General features: G+C 45.7%; 6 protein-coding genes across 6 annotated transcripts in view; 4 read left to right on the forward strand and 2 right to left on the reverse strand.

Moving 5' to 3' along the window:
* PCYB_042490 (hypothetical protein) overlaps positions 1-1,466 on the reverse strand; it is a gene marked incomplete at both ends in the record, with an annotated part of 2,325 nt that extends 859 nt beyond the window's left edge. Inside the window, 3 exons of the mRNA XM_004225398.1 lie at positions 21-116; positions 288-384; positions 538-1,466. Of these exons, the coding sequence (XP_004225446.1) occupies positions 21-116; positions 288-384; positions 538-1,466 (1,122 nt within the window). The remainder of the gene's footprint in view (positions 1-20; positions 117-287; positions 385-537) is intronic.
* A 1,580-nt stretch (positions 1,467-3,046) lies between these two features.
* Positions 3,047-4,308, forward strand: PCYB_042500 (hypothetical protein; the record flags this gene model as incomplete). Its single annotated transcript, XM_004225399.1, has 4 exons — positions 3,047-3,092; positions 3,332-3,508; positions 3,693-3,826; positions 4,084-4,308. The coding sequence occupies 4 exons, from the start codon at positions 3,047-3,049 to the stop codon at positions 4,306-4,308; spliced, it is 582 nt and encodes a 193-aa protein (XP_004225447.1).
* A 611-nt stretch (positions 4,309-4,919) lies between these two features.
* On the forward strand, positions 4,920-5,849 carry PCYB_042510 (hypothetical protein; the record flags this gene model as incomplete). Its single annotated transcript, XM_004225400.1, has 4 exons — positions 4,920-5,154; positions 5,266-5,343; positions 5,532-5,785; positions 5,829-5,849. 4 exons carry the CDS (start codon positions 4,920-4,922, stop codon positions 5,847-5,849), a joined length of 588 nt encoding a protein of 195 aa, XP_004225448.1.
* Positions 5,850-7,636: 1,787 nt separating this feature from the next.
* Positions 7,637-9,610, forward strand: PCYB_042520 (transmission-blocking target antigen s230 precursor; the record flags this gene model as incomplete). Its single annotated transcript, XM_004225401.1, has 2 exons — positions 7,637-7,809; positions 7,984-9,610. The coding sequence occupies 2 exons, from the start codon at positions 7,637-7,639 to the stop codon at positions 9,608-9,610; spliced, it is 1,800 nt and encodes a 599-aa protein (XP_004225449.1).
* Positions 9,611-9,950: 340 nt separating this feature from the next.
* Positions 9,951-11,495, reverse strand: PCYB_042530 (ubiquinone biosynthesis methyltransferase; the record flags this gene model as incomplete). The annotated part of the gene is made up of 2 exons (XM_004225402.1): positions 9,951-11,110; positions 11,369-11,495. Coding segments are annotated over 2 exons (1,287 nt in total), but the record flags the coding sequence as incomplete, so codon positions are not given.
* Positions 11,496-12,448: 953 nt separating this feature from the next.
* Positions 12,449-14,536, forward strand: PCYB_042540 (3'-5' exonuclease domain containing protein; the record flags this gene model as incomplete). Its single annotated transcript, XM_004225403.1, has 2 exons — positions 12,449-13,525; positions 14,420-14,536. The coding sequence occupies 2 exons, from the start codon at positions 12,449-12,451 to the stop codon at positions 14,534-14,536; spliced, it is 1,194 nt and encodes a 397-aa protein (XP_004225451.1).
* Positions 14,537-14,829: the final 293 nt, after the last annotated feature.

The following is a 14,829-nucleotide window of genomic DNA, read 5'->3' on the forward strand; positions in this document are numbered from 1 at the left end:
TTTTTTTTTTCCCGCTTAACCTTTTCCGTGGCTACAAAGGCGATGGTGTTTTTTAGCAGATGTTTTGTGACTTGGTTATGCCATTCGATTTGGCCTCGACTGTTCTGTCCTTGGTTCTGCAAAAAAAAAAAAAAAGGGATGAGGAAGAAAAGCGACGTGTATGAATAATGAGTTGAATGCGTTAATGCAGAGATCACAAATTGATTGTTGTAGAAAGAGGAGGCGTTGAATTGGGGAGAGGAGAGTCACTCCACCCTAACTCCCTCCTTTCCTTCCCTCCAGTGTACCTGCTCCTTCGCCGCTTCGACATTTTTCTTCAAAATGGAGTTGATAAGACTCCCGGATAACCCGAAGGTGTTTATTTTGCTGAAGATGTGGAGGCATCTGCGGGGGGATCAGGGGAGGAATAGCGGCTATGGGGAGGAATAGCGACTTTACGGAAGAATAGCGGCCATGCGGATGATGGTCTCCCCTGTGCGAGTGACCAAAGGGGGTTGCGTGAAACAACAGGGGTGAGATACTGAGTAGGGGACCCACCTGGAGAGCTCGGCCCCATCAGCCATGACCCCCAAGTTGTCACGCTGAAAATCAGTGAGGTGCGAGTACATCTGTTCATTCTGCTGGTGGTTTAATTGGACAGCTTTTTTCTTGTGTTCCATCGCTTTGACGTTTTCCTCATAGGTAAGCTGAATGGTAGCTTCGTTCAGAATTTGTTTAGTCATATATTTTGCAAAGCTTTTTATTTCTTCCTGCTGGTAGAGGGTACTCGTTTGAGTGTAACTCTCTTTTTTTTTTCTCTCCCTTTCTGATATGATTTGTTCATATAAAAAGGTGCCATCATTTGTGAGATTTTTTAGTTCTACATTTGATTCTGTTATTTGTACGCACTTATCGGTGCACACACTTTTCGTCACTCCTGAGGTTAGGTTCAGCTTGTACGCATCTACTGTCTGGTTTGTTCCATCGAGATTCACTTCGCTTCGTTTGGCATGGAATCTTTGTCCCCTATTTGCATAATTGCCCTTTTTGTTCTTCCCGCTTGGTATTTCTTTGGCTAGTCTCCCCTTTTGGGGATGCTTACTCACCGTTTCTGTAGCGTGCTTGTGAGTTTGTCTCAACTTTGTGTTGATGAAGGTGGAGTAGATAATTGATTGGACTGTCTCGTCGTCCTTCGCACAAGGACCATCGCCCCCAGTGGATGCTCTGCTGCGACTTGCTCCAATTGTTACATTTTTTTTTGGCCTTTTTTCGAAGAGCAACATTTGGCGAACGGCATCAACTCGACCTTCTCCTCCACCGAACTTGAGACTATTGGCTGCACTTTTTGAGCACGTCGTCTGATCGTTCATATTTTTGTACACGTAACTTACGCAGTCGATGTTGTTCTTCTCTAATGTCTTGTCGACGTTGTCTAGGTAGTGTTTCTTTTTCTTATCTCTAAAGTGAGTCTCATTTTGATTTTTCATCTTCGTGGTGGTTCCCCCGGGTGGCTTCACTTTATGTCTCTGCTTCGAGTCGGCCCTCATCTCCTGCGCGACCTTCGCTTCGTTCTTGCGCTCATCAGGGTGGTCTCCCCGGCAGTCTCTTTGGGGGTCATCAGCTTGGCGGTTATTTTGGGGGAAGCCTTTTTGATCGTTTTTTTGATCGCCTTTTTGATCGCCTTTTTGATCGTTTTTTTGACCACTTTTTTGACCACTTTTTTGACCACTTTTTTGACCACCTTTTTGACCACTTTTTTGACCACCTTTTTGACCACCTTTTTGATCACCTTTTTGACCCCCTTTTTGGAGGCCATCTCTCCGCCTTTCGTCGTCCTTCCCAGTGGTGAGGTCGCTCGATTCCTCTGCTGCACTGTGAAAACCCATTTTGGTTTCCCCTTCCCTTTTTTCTGCGTCTGTTCGGGAATACCGGAGGGGAGGAAGACTCTCACTCGAAGCGGCGTGACAGAGATGCGTATGTATATGCCTACATTTGTGTGGAAGTCAGAGTTAACTCCCCCCCGTAGTGTCTCTCTCTCTCTCCTCCCCAGCTGCGCGCTCTCACACTTTTCTATTGGCGGGAGTAAAGCGACTCACTCACTGCCCCGTACGAGCATCTGCACAACTGGCGAAGCGGTTGGGATGCACACAATGGGCTTATGCACTTGGCAGATGTAGACGCGTCTATGCGGGAGGTTGCCTTGAGGGGATGTCCCCTATGGGTGCGATGTGCATATCGGCGCGTGTGGATAGCCCTGCTGTTGCGTTCGTCCCTTTTTTTGTGTCCCCCGTTTGGTCGCTTCTCCGCTTCTTCGCTTGTTTGCCTTTTTTTTTTCTTCCGATGGGCATCCCCCCTGTAGTGCAGTATTAACGTGGGGCGTCCATTCACGTGTGCGAGAGGGGGATTCAAATGTGCAGGGCATTTCGCGAGAAAAAAAAGAAGAAGTTCGAGACAGGTATGATATGCCGCTTTGTCGATATGCCGCTGTACCGCTGTACCGCTGTACCGCTGTACCGCTTCGCCCACCGAGGGAGAGACATTCTAGTGACATTTCAAAAAAGGAGGGAAACAAAAAAAAAATCATTAATGAGCATTTAAGATGCTGTAATTAAAATTGCAAACTCTGGATGCTCAATAAATGCAAACGGTTTAACATGGACAATTTTTGAGGAAGAAGAGTTATCCCTTGGACACTTTTTTTTTTTTTTTTGCTACATTTTACTTAACTGCGACATTGGATGTTGTGCAGGGAGGGGGAGGAGTGGCCTCACTGAGAGGAAGTACTTTATCGAACTCGTCCAATTTCCTTACCCCTTTTGCTACATTGGATGGGAGAACTGACGAAGCTATTCCATATTGTCGGTCAGCCGTATAGATGATACATGTATGGGAGACTTGGCACAAATGAGCGAATGAAGAAGACCCCAAGGGTGTCATTCCTTTTGATAATTTTTTGAAAAGAAGGGGAGTGAAGAAATACACAAAATTTGTGTCTTCTAAAACTACCCCTCCGTTAGGACCCTTTCTTTGAGCAGGTAACATAACATAGCCCCTCCGAGCGAGAACCATGGAGAAAGGGGAAAGCGAAAAGAAGGGACTCTCCCCTCCCTCAGGTAAGGATCAACCGGACAGAGTAACGCATGACCATGTTGAGAAGCTCCGTTTGTACAAAAGAGGACCAGGGCCAATGCTGAGTTGTTGAGTAAACCTGGCAGGGTAACGATGTAAACTCTCTCCCTGCGAGTGGAAAGCTTTTCCCCCCACAAGCGGTACGAAAAAAATGACGACACGTAATGCGAAACACGTAATGCGCAATTCGAAACACGTAATGCGTAATGCGAAACACGCACAGGTGAGGAAGAGGAAGAAAAGGAACCCTTTGGCGAAACAGTTAACGGATCTGATGTCGAAGAAAAAAAGAAAGCGGTTCATGTTTATCCTAACAAAAGCACCTATGAGGGGGGTTACCTTCATGGAAAGAAGTCGGGATTAGGGAAATTGACCAAAAGGAACGGGGAGTTTTACGACGGTAATTAGACAGATGGGCGCCTCGAAAAAAAAAAAAAAAAGAGACGTACGCAACGTTAGGGCAAGTCCTGATGCGCTTCTCTTCTGTTTTTCCGCTTCTGTGGCAACGCAGATGAACGTTTTGTAATTTCTTTGCCTCTCCCCATTTTCTGTTGACATCCATTTCTCGGGCACCTCTCAAAAAGGCTACTTCCAAAACGGACAGAAGCACGGAGGAGGGTTCCAGCGATACTCCAGTGGGGACTTTTACTACGGAGAGTGGAAGCACAACAAGAAGGACGGCCGGGGCATTTACTTTTTTTCCTCCACCGGGGAATACGTGAGGCGGAGCGGGGTAGCAGCGTGGCAGAGCGGGGTAGCAGAGTGGCAGAGCGGTGCAGCAGCGTGACAGAGCGAACAGGCGAACTTGCAATCAGGCAGACGTTACATCGGCATTTATACTCTTACGTCATGTTATTTTACACATCACCTTCGCTTTCGCGTCACTGCTTTCGCATCACTGCTTTCCCATCACTGCTTTCCCAACACTGCTTTCCCATCACTGCTTTCCCATCACTGCTTCCCTCTCCACATCAGTACTTCGGCGAATGGTGCAAGGGAAGCCTCATCAGCGGGGCCTGGATCATCTCCAGCGAAGCAAAGTACACAGGGACGTTTTTTAGGAACCTACCCCAATTCAAGGGAGAGTTCCTCTTTGCCAACGACTCAAAAATTAATGTCTTTTATGAACAGACTTTGGGCATTTGCGGTTCTCATGACGGGAGCGAGGAGCACGTGGGGCTGTACTGGAGGTCGCTCTAGTGACACGAATGTGCGATCGCGAGGGTGGATCGTTGGAGGTGATTATCCAATATGTTTCCCATTTCGTGTCCCATTTTGTTTCCCATTCTTTTTCCCGTTCTTTTTCCCATCCTTTTTCCCTTCCTTTTTTTTGACGCGCCCGCTGGCCCACCTACCCTTTTCGCGCCAACTCCAAACGAGACAAGCGCCCCCCTCTTTGAATTATCCCCCTTTTCTAGTAAGTGACATTTGGGGAGATCGAAAAAAAAAAAAAAAAAACTAAAAGGAATTAAAAAGAATTAAAAAAAAAATACCAAAATAATACTAAAATAATACCAAAATAAACGTGCCGAATGGTCTTGTAGGAACTGCTGATCCGCGCTGCACACAGTGATGTCGATTGGGGGTTCTTCTCCATTTGTCTAAAGAATCCTTCGCACACGCGTTCGCGGGGATGTGTATGCATATAAACATGGGGGGTAGTGCCTCCTGGACTGATTCGCTCGCACGTATGTACATAGACTAGCCCATATGCAATTTAGCGCAACCTTCTCAGCGTTTCTCAGCGTTTCTGCCGCTTCTGCCGCTTCTCAGCGCTTCTGCCATTTCTTCCGCTTCTCCGCTTCTGAAACATGGCTGGGAAGAGACAAAGCGAGCCATCCCCCCAACTGTACACGGCAACGATAAGTGATGCCATAAATAGGTACTCGTTTATGGGGACTGGAGAGTACCATAGCGGGAGTTTCGAACTGAACCGGAATGTCCCAGAAGATAAGGAAGCCGCCACTCACAGTGATTGGACAATTATTCAGGATGGTACATCCGATGAAGAAGGAGAGTTACAAACGTACAGCTCGATAGTTCTTGGTAGGTCTCTCTGTCTCGTTTTGGTTAACCCAGACAGTGTTCTCTTTTTTTAGGTGCATATTTTATCCCCTTTTGCTCAGCGTGTCTTTCTCCACTTGGTTATCTTAGCAGGTGGGATGAATGAACCCATAAGGAGGAGGGTCACGGAAAGGGAATTTGCTCCCTGTAGGTGGAGGGGGAATATCAAAGGTAAGCACATCACCCGTTTGAATGGTTCATATATATCTGTTTATGCTTACACTTGGTGGAGTCTCCCTTTGTGTGTAATCCGTATTGGGATTTAAATTTGGGTTCTACTTTCTCTCCCCATATATTACATAATCACCCTTTTAAGACGTGTGATGCACACCACTTGCACGATTTCCACCCATGTGAAGACTCCCCAAAGGAAAGACCCATGGATGTCCTGCTAAACAAGCAGACTGAAAACGAAGGAGAGTGGACTAAATATATTTTAAAATTTCTTCTGACCGCGGAGGAGGCAAATAAATCAAAGGACATACAAGACATAGTGAACAGAATTGAACATGAGGAGATAAAGGAGTTAGTGTTGTATCACTCTAAGGTAGTTCTTTCCGAAATTAGGAAGATATATAAAGTGTTGGGGGGTCTAGTGAATGGTGGTGTCTGGGTGAGATGCAAAAAACGATTCGATGCTTTTTCTCCTCGTGAAGAAGAACGAGTGCACAGGTTAAGAAGCAAAAGGGGGGAACCCAATTTTAGGGGTAAAAAGTGTTACCTATTGAATCGGTACTATAGGAGGCTGTGTAGGATCTACGAGGAGGAGAATTTTCTTTTGCGGTGGCTATGCATGGGTAGTCGGGTTGGTGACGCAAGCGAGGTTGAAGCTCTCTCGAAGGGGCATGACAATATAACCACGCAGACCCTTCTGCGAAAATGCGGAATCACGTACCAAGGTTTGTGCACCTGAGTTAGATAAAAACGCATTCCATTAGAACCCCTTTTTTTGTAGTAACACACACACGATTGAAATAAGTATGTCCCCCTCCCCCCTTTTTTTAGCTAAAGTAGGGAGAACTTTTCCGGTCGAGATAAAATCAAAATGGAAATGGATCCGAGGTGCACTAAAAAGGGGTAATAAGTCCCGATCAAATCTAAAAAGAGATACTCGCATTTTCCGTTTTGTTCCACATGTGCACATGGTCAAGAAGCAGCTTGACGGTGAATCATTCACAGATGAAAGAAGTGGACCCAATGGAGAGACACAAAACAGTCAGGTAGGAGCGTCAAAAATGAGCATATCGAAGTGTTACATACACGGGACGGAGGCGGAAGTGAACAGCTGCAACGAGATGGCTGCGTCAAATAGTCCCATTGTTAACGACTGTGATGGGGATGCAGCGATGGAGGTGGGGATAAAAGGGGGAGAGGAGCAATACACAGAAGAAGGGGTTACTCATGAGGAAAAAAACAGTCGTCAAAATGGTGGCCTTGTCGGTGAAAAAACATTAGCAGTAGATGTGAAAGCGTCGAGTGGGGGAGACACCGGTGTAGACGTAACGGTGAACGAGCAGATGAGTGAGGCGGCAGGTGAAGCACCCGTGGAGGAGTATCCCAAGAAGGAGCTGAACGATGGGGACGAAAAAAGGAATAACCATCTCAGGGTAGCAAAAAGTAAAATGGAACAGATGCATAAATCAAATTTGGTTGAGTCCAATATGGATAAGAAAAATAAGTTAAAAAAAAAGAAAAAAGTAGAAGAAAGGAGAGAGAAGGGAGAGAAGAAAAAAAAAAAAAAAGATTTAAATGTCCAGCAGGCAAAAGTAGTTACTGGGAAGGAAGAGGAGAGAGCAGGCGATCAACCCTTGGCGGACATCCTAGGTAAAGCCACAGAAGAGACGAACGAGGGGGTAGTTCTTTGTCAGGAGGTCTACCACGATTGCACTCATTAGTATGGCCTATAATAACGATAAGGAGTGCTTCTGGTTTTTTTTTTTTTTTTTTTTTCTCCATATGGAAGGAGGTTATTTTACCATCCTTAACATGACTCATCTTTGTTTGAGCCCGTCAAAGGGGGAGGTATGCCCACTATGGAGAGTGCATCGTGCGAAGTTTAGTATATCTATTGGGTGGAAAAAAAAAAGGATAGCTGTGTGTGTGCGCCAAGCGCGTGTAGTTTTTACCTCACATGTGTGTACGTGCGCATTTGTATGGAAGCACTCGTGAAGTGCACACGTTGGGAGGACCTCGACTGTGTCACTCCTGTAGACGACGCGGCAGTGGCGCGAACGGTCCTCGTTCCTCTTTCTCCCTTTAAAACGCGTGCCACGGAAGAAAAAAAAAACACACAACGCAACGCAACAGCATGATGGCGTAACAACGGCATATCGTAAAAATGGTAGTAACGTCGATTTTTAAATGAGTGCACACAAGTCCTCATGAGACCCGCGCTGAAACGCACACGCGAAGAGAAAGAGATCGCTCAAAGATGTGCACAAGGTTGTCCGCAATGTCGTGCGAAATGTCGTGCGGAGAGGCCCGGGAGCCCTTCAGGAGGGACATTGCACGGATAGATAGGCTCATTTACGAGCACGAAAAAAAAGTGCAATCTTGCAAGTATAAAAAAAGGCAGTGCTATAGACTCCTGTCGATCCTGACCGACTATGATAACTGGTTGAGTGAGACGTGCGAAAGGTATGCGTGGAAGGTACGTGCGCTGCAGAGGGTTCAGACAGGCCCCATGGGGAGTGCCACGCATGCAGATGTGAAGTGTAGTAGACGCATAAGTGACTGTGCCCCGAGGAGAACCCCATGTGGGATATCCAAGCAGTATAGCCATTTAGCCAAATGGACGTCCGTCCATGCTAGGGTAGGAGAAGGGCTGCGTAAAAAAAGAAAGGAAACAAAATCACGAGGTGGGAAGCTATCGGGGGAGAAAAGAAGGGTGAAAATAAAAGCTCTGAGAAAAGCCCGAGTAAAGTGTGGACACAGAAGGGATGACCCCTCTAGGTGTGGTAATGAAAAGGTGCAGGAAGTTGCTGAGGGGGGGGAGCGGCAAGAGGGGGAGCGGCAAGAGGGGGAGCGGCAAGAGGGGGAGCGGCAAGAGGGGGAGGAGAATCTCGAAGAAGCGGCAGAAGAAAATCGCGAAGACGCGGCAGAAGAAAATCGCGAAGTATACCAGAATAAAGGTGAACTGCCAAGTGAAGCGAATCGAACGTGCGAAGAAACCGGGGGGAGGGAAGCAGAGAGTTCCGAGGGGACTCATCCAAATGGACAAAATACAGTCGTCGAAAGGGAAGGGGCACGTGAAGCAGTAGAGGAAGGGAAAATATGTTTAAGTGAAGAGAAAGAAAAGGAGGAAGAGACAGGACGTGGTGAGATGGTGCACAACTCTGGGGGTGAGAAAAATGAGAAGAGCTTGGAAAGGGTGCCAAGTGATATTGGGGGATGTCCTCATAAAGTGGGGAGAGATGAGGAGGAGAAGAGTAAGCAGAATGACGAAGTGGAGCTTTTGGAGGAGAGTAAGCAACATGACGAATTAGATTTTTCGGAGGTGCAGGTGAGGGGAGATACAAAGGAAGAAGGAGACACGCAAGGGGGTGGAAGGCCCGAGGGGGGGGAAGAAAAAGAAGAAATGGCAGAGGTGGGAAGGAAGGCAGGAAAGGAGAAAAGAGCGCGGAGAAGGGAGAAAAAGACGAGGGGTAAAAAGGGGGGAGATAAGAAGGGAGATACAAAGGAGAGGAGGGCGCGAAAGGGGGAGGGGAAAAAAGATAAGCAGAGGGAGAAGCAGAGGGAGAAGCAGAGGGAGAAGGAGAGGCAGAAGGAGACAAAAATGGAAGAGGGGGAGGAGAGAGAAAAGGTAGAGGAGGAGAAGCTGGATGAAGGAAAAGCGGTAGAGATGGAGAACGCAACGGAGGCAACGGTGAGTGAAGGAAAAGAAGAAAATGTGGAAGGAGAAAAGGAGCAGGGGGGGGAGGAAGTTAAGGAGGTGAAGGTAGAGAAAGAAACCGAAGAGAAAAATGAAGATGAACGAAATGCCAAGTTGGACATGGAAAAAGAGGCGATGGTGCAAGAAGGAGGGGAGATGCATACGGAGGGAGAGAAGCCGACGAAGGTGTCGGAAGACTCAACGATCGGGGAAGTCACGGAGGAAAAGATCGGAGATGAAGGAAAGGAGAAAGCGGACGCGGAAAAGGAGGCAAAGCTGGGCGCCGAAAAAGACGTGCACGCAGCAGCCGTAAGCGAAGCAGCCCCAAACGAAGCAGCCCCAAACGAAGAAGCCCCAAACGAAGCAACCGCAAGCGAAGAAGCCCCAAACGAAGCAGCCGCAAACGAAGCAGCCGAAAAGGACGAACCACAAAGAAGCAACCATGAGGACGAGCCGGGTAAGACAGCGGAAAACGAAATCGTGCATCATATTCTCAGCGAGTATTCCAACACAATTCAGTACACGAGTTTTCTCGATTACATAAAAAATAAGAAGGAGCCAGAGTAGGGGCGGAGTGGGTAGGAGAAGAGGTGGATAGGAGAAGAAGTGGAGAGGAGAAGAAGTGGCGAAGTGAAGAAGCGCCGATGTGGAGAAGCGCCAAATGGAAGAAACGACGAGCGGAAACACACGGGCGCATTTACAGCGAGTTGGTGCCACGCCCACATGGGGAAAAAAAAAAAAAAATTAAAAAAAATTAAAAAAAAAAAAAAAAACAACACCTCAACGCACGCCCACGTGGTATAATACTCCCCCCCCACACACACACTGCACTGGAGAGGTTAAGGGGCCGTCTACAAACCTGCTGTAAAAAAAACAAGTAGCCAAATGTAGCCAAATGTAGTCAAACCTTGTAAGCAGAATGAATGGCAACGATACCCATGGTCATAGTAGAGTAAGAAATATTTCGAAACAAATTCTGATGCATAATCTGTGATAACTCATCAGGAGTTAAAAAGGTCTGAATACTCTCCGCCAAATATTTGTAAGAGTCTTCACTCCTTGCTACAAATTTTCCAAGTAGAGGAATAAAATTCAATAAATATGAATTGTAAATCTGTTTCAATAAAGGACAAGTGACTTTGCTAAATTCTAAGCATAAGAATCTCCCTACAGGTTTCAAAATACGATGGATCTCTCTTAACGATTTTGGAATGTTGGTAAAATTTCGAATTCCAAAAGAGAGGGTAACTATATCTACTGAGGTGTCTTCAAACAAATTTAAATTTTCTGCATTTTGAATTACCCATTTGATATTCCTCTCGTAATTTTTTTCCTTTGCTCTTTTCTTTCCTACTTCTATCATGTCTTTATTCACATCACCTACGATTATTTCGGGGGTAAATCTTGAATAAAATTTATCAGTATGTCCTTCTCCACCATCGAAACAGATTCCTTCGTTCATTTTTTCCAAATAGTACTTATACCTTTCTAATATTCTAAAGGCTATATCTCCTGTGCCTCCAGCTAGGTCTAATATTTTACAGGTAGAAAAATTGTCGGAGCTTTCCTCTCCTTCGTTTATTGCTTCACTTGGGTGTGTCCCATGCTGCCTCGTCGCGCTGCCGGTTTGGCCTTTTCCGTCACCGAAGTGGGTTCCCTCGCTGGGGGTCGCTTCTCTGTAGGCGGCCGTCTCCCCGTTGGAGGCAGTCCCCCCGTTGGAGGCAGTCCCCCCGTTGGAAGCAGTCCCCCCGTTGGAAGCAGTCCCCCCGTTGGAAGCGGCCTCCCCGTTGGAGGCAGCCTCCCAGGACGATGCGCCCGTTTCCCCTTTCCTATGCTGACTTACCCAGTTTGCCTCACTCTTGTAAATTTCTTCTTGCATCTTGTAGCTATGATATTTTAAAAATACATCCAGCTCTTTCACCAGCTGGTCCTTCCAACAGCGGTGCAAGCGCAGACTCATCAAGTCATTCATCAGATCGTACTTGTTGGACACATGGCTGAATAGGTTGTACACCAGCTTTGACTTTATCTCTTCTGTGACTTTTTTGAAGCCGAAGTTGTACAGCCCTGCGGGGGGATGGGACAGGTGAGGGGGGAGCGAAAAAGAAAGAAATACGAAAAATAAGAAAAGTAAGAAAAATACGAAAAATAAGAAAAAATAAAGAAAAATGTGAGAATGTGTGAAAAAATATGCAAAAAAATATGAACAGGTCAGGCGAAATGCAGCATTGCAAAAGGAAGCACAAAACTGCGAACACATCTGCACACACTTGTGAAGCGCCTATGAATAGTGAAGATGTCCCCGATGGGGACATAGAGCTTTACTTTCGCCGCTGCCAAAGGAGTCACTCTCTGTGCTAAAGGACTTCAGTCCTGCCCTTAAAATGGCCCCCAACCTTTTCTCCCTGAAATGCCCACCATGGAGGGAGCTGCAAAACTGCAAGACTTTCATTGTGCTGCGGTGGTGATGTGTTCGTGTGTGGAGGAGGGGGAGGGGGAAGATGGAGAAGAAAAAGAAAAAGAACCTCCTATCCGTTTTTCTTTTCGAGGCAATCCTTAACGTGGTTTTTCAAAGAGTGGGAACGGATGACAGACAGAGCGACATGGCTGAAGGTGAATCCGTTCCTTGTCGTGTAACCCCCAAAGCTGCTTCATCAATTTGGTTTCTTCGCAACATAAGCGGTAATGCGATGGGTGAGTAAAAAATTTGGCGTAGGGGAGATATTCTCAGCAGGGTACTTTATTTTATTTTATTTTGGACGATAAACCGCCTCAGCGTGAGTTAAAAAATAAAAAAAAAAAAAAAAAAAGGCACTGCCTCCTTCGTGATGAACAACTGGATGGGGAGAAAATGGAAAAAAATTATGGTGCGCGTATCACATCCTTTTTCATTCACGCGTGGCTGGGTGGGGCACAACTCTGACCAGAAGTTTATGTATGCATGTATGTATGTACGTATGTATGTATGTATGTATGTATGTATGTACGCATGTATGTACGCATGTATGTACGCATGTATGTACGTATGCATGTACGCTTTTTTTTTGTTGAACTTTGGAAGGAACTGATGTGTGCTGCGTTGTTTTCCTTGGCCTGCTCATGCGCGCATGGCAGTACGTTGTAGGCCCCAAGGGGTACGAGGCGGAAGCGAGAGCGACGTAGCAACGGGGAAGAAGCAACGAGGAAGAAGCAAGGGGGGAGAAGCAACGGGGAAGAAGCAACGAGGAAGAAGCAACGGTAAGGAGCATGCGCTAGGCGGAAAAGCCCAAACGGTATGCAAGCGGTACGAAAAGGTTATGCTACCGCTTCACAACCGCTTCGTAACCGCTTCGCAACCGCTTCACCAACGCTATGCAAACGCCCGGAACGATACTGAGACGCCTCGGCGCAGGCACAACCCGGCAGATGCGCAGAAGAACGAGCAGTGTTTCTTACGGATACCTAAACCTAACCGTGAGTGACAAAATTATGCCTTACATGGAAGGGCTAAAGAAGAAGATAATATATGTTAACAGTTCCAAAGACTGCAAAGCGTATGTGCAGGAAATTCAAAAGAGTATCTACGCTGGCAAACTAAATTGTATGGGAGTGGATGTAGAAGGATATAAAATAGGGAGAAACGGAACAGTAAGTCTTATACAAATATGCGCACAGGATGTGTACCTGTTCGACGTGTACAAATGTGATAATATCTATCTCTTCATTAACTGTTTAAAGGAGTTACTGGAAGATAGACGAATCGTAAAGATCACACATGACTGCAGGGAAGACTGTTCTATTTTGTTCAACCAGTATAGCATTAGCCTTAACAACATATTCGACACACAAGTAGCGTTTAACTTACTTTTGAAGGAAACGAAAAAGGAGTTATATCAAATAAGTTACGACGATTTGCTATATAAATGCTTACTTTTAAATAATATGCACAAAATATATTTTCATAAAGTAATTTCTTTGGATCAGAAAATATATTTGAAGAGACCTATAGCGAAGGAACTGATTCATTATGCTATCCAAGATGTCATATATTTAAAGCCGCTCATGTTGAATTTGGTGGATAGGCTACTCCGTGTGTGTAAAGAAGGGGAAGCAGGAAGTGAGTTATTTGGTGAAGACGACTCGCGCAGTGTTGAAAACAGTGATGATGTGATTAGTGAAGGGACACATAGCAACTTAAGTGAACATAAGATTAACTTAATAAAACGTGTTGTAAAGCTGAGTGAGAGGTACATCAATTACCAGTTTTTAAACACTCATGTTAAAAATGAGAAAGAGTTACAGAAGGGAATGACTCTCGATGGCATGATCGTCTCCTGCAACAATTTAAACCTCTATGTCAAGTTGAATTTGAGCAGGACGGGTGTCATAACGAACTGTCTGAGGAACGAGTTCGAAATCGGGGACGTGGTTAAGTGTGTCATCTTGGGGTTTTGCAGTAATGATTACATCAAACTGGGGTTGTGCGACCCGTCCCTGTGTGTGGTGACGCGTGAAGTGGGGCGGTAAAACGCGACCCACTGGTTCATGTCCGTTGCTCTGTGTAATCCCATGCGAGTTTGGAGCAGCACTGTCATTTTACGCTCACGCAACTTTGTATTTGTTAACCCATATCGTTTGATCGATATGAAACAGCACTGTTTGATTCTCACTTTTTTGTTTTTTTTCCTTTTTTTTGCTAAATTCCCCCGCAAGCGTATCTGTGTGCGCATGTTTCCCTGTTTGAAAGTCTGCCCCCTTTGTTGTGAAACGGTCGTTTTAGACTGAACGCACAGAAGGCAAACCACTTCAGCAATTGGCGCAGTAGCAATTTGGCCAAGTGGGCATATCAACACCTCAACATGTCAACATAACTGTGGTGACATAATGATTGGAGGGGAAAAGAAAAAAAAAAAAAGCTCCCCAAACTCCCCATTTTGCGTGAATTGCCTGAACTCTTCATATTATTTTTAACAAATTATTGCTGTTCAGGTAGTTCATGCAAAATGGGAAAAGAAAAAAAATAAATAATCACAAACGACAACAGGTAGTTATGAATGTCGTATGCTAAGCATTTCGCGGTGTGAAAACTGTTGCGATGGGGGAGGACGCCTGGGGGAGTTTTGTAATTTTCCCACGTTGAGCTGCGTTTTCCTTCGTTTGTTTTTCTCTTTCACGTTTAGACACCTCCCGTTTGGACTGAATTCCTAGGGGGGTTTTAAAATTTGCATCCCTAAAATTGCTTCCTCCATTGCTCCCTCATTCGTGCATGCCCCAAATTTGCGCTGCTCAATTCTGCGCGCTTCAATTCTCCATTTTGGCATTTTTTCCCGAATGCCGCGCATTGCTTAAGCGTGCCCGTCGATTATTTTATTTTATTTTTTTTTTGCACGTGTGCAGAGCGTAAAAATGATGTTCGCACAAAAGAAAGCACACGACAGCCGCGATTTTGTGAGGAGCGAAAGAATGAATGAGCATGCGCGTAGCTCAGCATGCGGCATTCAGCACGAAATCTAGGTGCTCGTGTGCGTGCGTGCTTTGCTTGCATGTGAGTACATCACCGCTGCATGCATGCTTCGCCAACCTTCGCGGATACGCACGAATGAGGATGCGCGAAATGGGACCACCTCTTCAAGACACGTGCTTTCATTTTGGAAAAGAATGGAAATAATTCGCTTCTCAACAAAATTGGGGGAGGAACCGCTCTGGTAAAGCTACACCTCGTTTTGTCGTGTTAACGTGGCTCTTACTGTGTCGAATTGTATTGTTTATATTATTATTATTATTATTACTTTTTTTTTTTTTTTTTT

This window comes from Plasmodium cynomolgi, chromosome 4 (genome assembly GCF_000321355.1).
Source record: "Plasmodium cynomolgi strain B DNA, chromosome 4, whole genome shotgun sequence".
Taxonomy (NCBI): domain Eukaryota; phylum Apicomplexa; class Aconoidasida; order Haemosporida; family Plasmodiidae; genus Plasmodium; species Plasmodium cynomolgi.